Source organism: Frankliniella occidentalis, unplaced genomic scaffold, assembly GCF_000697945.3.
Source record: "Frankliniella occidentalis isolate FOCC.00 unplaced genomic scaffold, Focc_3.1 Scaffold487, whole genome shotgun sequence".
Lineage (NCBI taxonomy): Eukaryota > Metazoa > Arthropoda > Insecta > Thysanoptera > Thripidae > Frankliniella > Frankliniella occidentalis.
In genome coordinates, this window is record NW_026267605.1 from 35833 (window position 1) to 41566 (window position 5734).

The window sequence follows — 5734 nt, forward strand, 5'->3', positions numbered from 1 at the left end:
CCTTTTAAATGCAATTTTTAATCTAGAAATTTCTTTTATTTATGGACTGCAATTGCCTAAAAGAGGAAAGTGATTGAAGTGCCAAAACATGAACTTTTTTCTGTGCCTATGCGAGAGTGTGAGACCAATTATAATTGACAAAACCTCGGGTTTTAAGGAAGTAAGGGGACGATTCATTATCATACAATACTGAAATTTGTCATTGTTCACTGCTCGGTTTATTGTTATAGACTAACAAAATAATACAATGGCACTTACAGATAACAATAAGTTTGTGAGAAGAAGTGTAGAAGATGAAAGTCAAAGATAAAAGCACAGAATCAGTGCAGCTCAGAACATAATTGACAACAGTTCTAATCAGCACTTGAATATATTCTGTATAGTGCTACAAAACTTTAAGGAGAATAAAACAGATTGATTGAAATCTTCTGTGCTAATTTAGTGTGTAGTAGTTTGCCAGCATTACAACCGGCGAACAAAAAGTTTGCCAAATTAAGATGCAGAACCAAAAGTTCGCCAATGCTAACTGTAAAACTCTTTAGTTTGTATTTGTAACTGTAGAACTCTTCAGTTCTGGACCGACAACTGATAGTCTGTTCTACAGTTACAACTGGCGAACACTGAAAAGTTCTTCAGTTAGAACTGGTGAACTAAAGAGTTCTGCAGTTCAAACTGGCAAACTTTTTGTTCGACAGTTGTAACTGGCAAACTACTGTATTCACCTGTTAATATTTTTTAATTAAATTTGAGGCCTTAAAAGTGTACCATTGTAAATTACAAAAATTTGAACTAGAGGCAATCATTCAGTTAACTTGTGTGTGCTTCTGTGGTGCACAAGATGTGGTTTCTGTCTGAACTTTTTCTCACACAACTTGCATTCGAATGGTTTCTCACCGGTGTGAGTCCTAATGTGCTCGCGAAGATTTGGCTTGTGTGCAAAACTTTTCTTGCAGTGGCCACATTTAAAACTTTTCTCACCAGTGTGGGTTTTCATGTGTGAAATGAGGTTCGAGCTCTGGGCGAACCCCATTTCACACATGTCACATGGAAAAGGCTTCTCTCCAGTGTGAGTCCTCACATGATCCGTAAGATTATACTTTTTTGCAAAGCTTTTCCCACAGGTCTGGCAGTTGTAGGGTGTATCACTAGTAGGCGGCGGCACGGCGGCGGCTGTGGAGGGTGATCGGTAACTGTCGCCGCAGGGTTCACCGCTGTCCAGTTTGATGTCGGCATGTGTCCGCATGTGGGCGCTGAGACGGGCCACCCTCCTGAAGGCCGTCCCGCAGGTCGCACAGCGGTGGGGCGCCTCCCTGTCAGCGTCCTGATGGCCGCGGTAGCACTTGGCCGTCATCGCCCCAGCGGTTTCTCGATCCCTTTTTATGGTCATTAAAAATGGTGTCGAGAAGACGCCTACTGGAGATTGATAAAATAGCCACAAAATAAACGGATATTTGCTCGGTATCTTTCCAGCCCCCACCCAAAATTATCTGATCGTCTTTTGAACTCTGCGTGATCATTTGCGCGGCGCTTTGCTTCCAAAATATCCAGCAGCTATGCAGCAACCATACGTTTCTACACGGGTGGCCTCTTCCTCGTGATGGAGTCGAGCCGCGCGCTGCGCGGTCCTGGCCGCGCGCAGGTGGTCGCGGGTGGTCGGCTGCGTACGGCACCCGGCCCGGCCTGTGGAAGGTCGTGAGGGCGGCCGCAGTGGCGTTGGCTGCAGCGCAGCGCGCCGCCGAGGCGTGGGTGGGTCGGGGGAGGGGGTGAGAACATCGTACGCCGCTGACCGCAGCGCATTCACCAGCTGATTCCAGGTGAAGGGTCGACGGGCGTGGGAGACCTGAGACCTGCTCACCGAGCAGGGCATTGCGGGTGGCAGAGTACTCTGCCTGGAGCTCCGCGTCAGTGTTGCGTCGGCGGACGTCCCAGTCCTTCCAGTGGGGGGTAGGGGGGGGGGGTGTGTGCAGGAGTGGCCCGCCTGCCGCCCACTGCGCCCCGGCTGGTAGGTAAGTTCGGACAAATGGAGCGTCCAGCGCCGCGACGATCAGGCGATAATCAGAATGCAGATGCCTATAGGCGCCAGTCCAGCCACCTGACGCTCCCTCGGGAAGTCTGTGAGCACAAGGTCCAACTGTGCCAGAGTGTCTCCACTCACCCTTGTGATGAGTGCTCGGCTAGTCCGGCCCTCTTCCCGGTGGTCACGATGGGCAGATTGACCTGATGGGCGAGCTGGAGGAGCGCCACCCCGGCGTCGTCAGAGTGGGGATGGTGCAGCCGCCTCCCCAACTGGCGGCGAGGTGGAGTCCAGCTTGCCCAGCTTGGCGTTAAAGTCACCAGCCACAAACCTCCAGTGGTCGCGAGGAAGGGCAGCCACGACTGCCGCCAGTGCGGCGAGCACCGTGCGCTTGCGAGCAGGTCCAGGATGTCGTCCGGTGCCGCATGGCACATGGGCGCCCGGGCGCCTTCCACCGAAAAAGGCACCCCCAGCACCATGGCTCGGACGGACACCACGTCTCGACGTCTCGGTGAGGTTCGGTGCCCACCCGACCCATCGGTAGTTAGGGGTATGCGTCACCTGTTTAGCCATCCGGGTCTCCTGGATGACCGCCAAAGAGACACCCTCCTCAGCAAGCATGGTGTACAGGGCGAGCTACTTCTCCCGCGGGGAGCAGCCCTGGACGTTCCACGTGGCAATGCTCAGGACCCCTGGCCGGTGGTCCAAGCAGCCACTGTAAAAAAATTCGGCGGTAATTTTACCCGCGAAAGGGACACAACGCTCCTTTCCCTCACCAGGGTAAATAAATTTACATACCCATGGTGGGGTACATTTCAGCCACCAATAGGTGGGTGAAATTTTCTACCCATGAGGGTGCTATTTTGTTCTCGTGGGTATGGATATAACTCTTACCTCCTACCCACGAGGATTAGATTAGGCATCCACCAAGTTGGAGAGATGCTCCGCATTCAGCCCACCGGGTCTGGCCGCAGAGTGTGAGCTGAGCTCCTTGGCGCAGCGTTGGAGTTGTAGGGCTGTGGGTGGCGCGAAGGCCGGGTCGGGACGCTCCGGGAGCCGGGGGGCCGGTGCGCCCTCTGCCAGTGCATGAAGTAGAACTATAATGGAGTATCAACTTAGTACGTTAAAATGTGTGCCGCGCTGGCTGGCGAAACTATCTCCTCTGAAGCCAATGTGCTTAGCAATCGCACCCACTTAGTTTTTGGAAGCCTATGATCTACTGCAGCTAATGATGACCTTGTTTTGAGTGTAGCATCATTCAAACTGGAGCTACGACGCCTGGAACGCCACATATCCGTTTTCGGCCATGTGCCACCCGTGTATGTAGTGAGAGACAGAGAGAGCCAGGGTCATAAATGTCCATGAAATAATAGCCGTTTGACACTGCTGCATTCAGGGTCTTCACGGTTGTGTACAAAAGGAAGAATTTGAAGAAAAAACAAGGGCATCATTAGCTGCAGTAGGTCATAGGCTTCCACACTGAAATCCGTTTCGTGATAATTTTACTGAATTTTCGCGATACCTGGTGTTTTGCGATTCCCACGCTAATGGGCATGATAACTCCAAAAAGAGTATCACATTTTTGTGTTAAAATCATCACAAAAAATGTAATAAAATAATATTTGTGATGATTTTATCACAATAATGTGATACTTTTATCACATTTTTTGGAGTTATCATGCCCTTTAGCGTGAATCGCAAAACACCAGTTATCGCATGGTTTTGTGTTAAAAGTATCGCATAACCAGACTCAGTGCAAAAAACTGAGTGGGTGAGATTTCTAACCCGCGCGAAAGGATCAGCAGTCAAAGTGTGGTTGAAACTGTAGTAGCAAATGTGCAGTCGGTGACTCTAGTTGGCCCTGGAATGTAAGTGTTCTTTTAATGTAGGACATATGGAGCTACAACTATAGGGCCGCTGCAATCCAATATCCACATTGGAGTGCGCACACACTGTATTCAAACTGTATTTTCACTACAGTTTTGTCTGTACTTGTCTTGGGCACATTGAAGTACAGTTTCAAACGCAGTTATGTATACACATATGATGTAAATGTGTGCATGCATCTCAAGTTCACTTCCTAACACATTAATTTTTACACTTCGATCGCGACTCAAAATACACTGGGAAGTGCATACGATCATGTACGTTGACATGCAGTCAGAAGGCATACTACAGCTACATCAGTAATTACAGTTCATGTGAATTACGACAATGAGTATGACAGTACACCTGAACTCGATCATAAATGTAAATGACAAGAATGATTGTCTCCTACATTCTGAGAGAGAAGCGGAGTGTTTTTTCCCAAAGGCGCCTGGAAGCGCCTGTGAGGTAGGCCACCGACGGCCAGCAGTACTGGCCCGCCGACCCGGCTGCCTACCCGACAGGCGCGCTACCCCTGGCGGCAGGCGCGGCAAGCGGGAAGGGCGGCCGCGGCCAGGCGGGCCAGGCCGGCCAGGCTCGGCCTTCCCGGCCTTCCCTCGAGCGGCCGCGACTATCATTGTTGCGGACCGTCTTTCTAGAGGGCGGTCTGGGTCCTGGGCCTCGGTCTTATTGGCAAACATATGTAGAAATGGCGTCCCACGATCGACGGTTTCAGGACATAAGCAGGGAGAGGAGGGTCATGCTGCGCGACTGCAAGGGGTACGTCACGGTGAGTAGCTGCGGTGAGCTGTGGCCAGCTTAGCGTAGTTAATTCGCGGCCGGGTTTTTAATACGTTATTGCTTTTAGACTGAAATCAGTCGTTTGCAGATGAAGCTGCAGAGGCTTCCCCTTGAAATGGCCGAAATCAACGAAGGAATCAGGGTTCTACGTCAGATACTCGATGTGCTGGATGACGAGTTGGCGATAGAAGCTCCACCCCAGCGATTTCGGCACCCGCAAAGTAAGTGCCCCCCCCCCCCCCATTTTCCCATATTTCCACTTCATGTCAGCCCTCACAACACCATACAGGTTGGTCCACAGACCCCTTCCTCTATTTTGCTTATACTGTACCGCATGCAGGCCTGTGGACGGGTTGCATGTGGAGCGACAGTAGGCAAGCCCGTCCACACGCATGCATGCGGTCCAGTTTAAGCAAAACAGAAAGGGGTCTGTGGACTACCTTGTACAATGTACAGTCACCTTCATTATTTTATTTTTTTTCAATTTCAGTGATGCTGTTCAACATGCGTCGAGACAACAACTCCACACAGCATCCTGAGAGAAATGGAAGGATCCCTGCAAGTTGGACGAGAGGTGCACCACATGGAGGCCATAGAGGCCATTTTTACTTTTAGCTAAAAATGAATTATGTCTGCCGTAGGCTTCGCATTGAGAAATGTGTGAATTGGAAAGGGTGTAAGAATCCTTTGTTGAATAAAAAGTTCCACATCAAGTCATATGTTTTATTATCCTATAACTTCTCAAGAACGAGTCAATGAACTTGCTGATAAGATTTAACAACACGTGTTACCAAATAAAAACAAGAGTAGTATAAATAAATCTGGATATCAATTCTGAGTTATTACTTTGACAAACATTGGCACTTCACGGGAAAATTTTCCTGTGGTCACAAAGTTACAAAATTAAATAACAAAAGAAATTCTAAAAGTATTCTATGTACTGTTTGTGAATTAGCTTAACATTTCTTTTAATAGTATATTAATGCATGCCACATTTATAGATTCATTTACTGAAATATCAACAGTAAAATTGATTAGTTTACTAACAATATG

General features: G+C 49.0%; 2 protein-coding genes across 4 annotated transcripts in view; one reads left to right on the plus strand and one right to left on the minus strand.

The window, feature by feature from the left end:
* Positions 1-3802: 3802 nt before the first annotated feature.
* Positions 3803-5539, plus strand: LOC127751437 (uncharacterized). Of its 3 annotated transcripts, XM_052275000.1 has the most exons (4): positions 3803-3882; positions 4617-4670; positions 4749-4902; positions 5172-5539. In XM_052275000.1, exons 2-4 carry the CDS (start codon positions 4641-4643, stop codon positions 5294-5296), a joined length of 309 nt encoding a protein of 102 aa, XP_052130960.1. In that variant the 5' UTR covers positions 3803-3882; positions 4617-4640; the 3' UTR covers positions 5297-5539. The 3 variants fall into 3 exon arrangements, with proteins under 3 accessions (XP_052130960.1, XP_052130957.1, XP_052130959.1); XM_052274997.1 differs by having other exon boundaries at positions 3803-4670; XM_052274999.1 differs by having other exon boundaries at positions 3803-4670; positions 4770-4902.
* The window catches only part of LOC127751436 (uncharacterized), an 8433-nt gene continuing 8089 nt past the window's right edge, over positions 5391-5734 (minus strand). The window contains exon 8 of the mRNA XM_052274996.1: positions 5391-5445. Coding sequence (XP_052130956.1) covers positions 5391-5445 — 55 coding nt within the window. The remainder of the gene's footprint in view (positions 5446-5734) is intronic.

What these genes read in the sequence shown, in the direction of transcription:
- LOC127751437 (XM_052274997.1), top strand. Translation starts at nt 4,590, where the DNA reads ATGGCGTCCCACGATCGACGGTTTCAGGACATAAGCAGGGAGAGGAGG. An exon ending in ACTGCAAGGGGTACGTCACG is followed by an intron (nt 4,671 to 4,748) that starts GTGAGTAGCTGC and finishes TATTGCTTTTAG; the next exon opens with ACTGAAATCAGTCGTTTGCA. An exon ending in GCGATTTCGGCACCCGCAAA is followed by an intron (nt 4,903 to 5,171) that starts GTAAGTGCCCCC and finishes TTTCAATTTCAG; the next exon opens with TGATGCTGTTCAACATGCGT.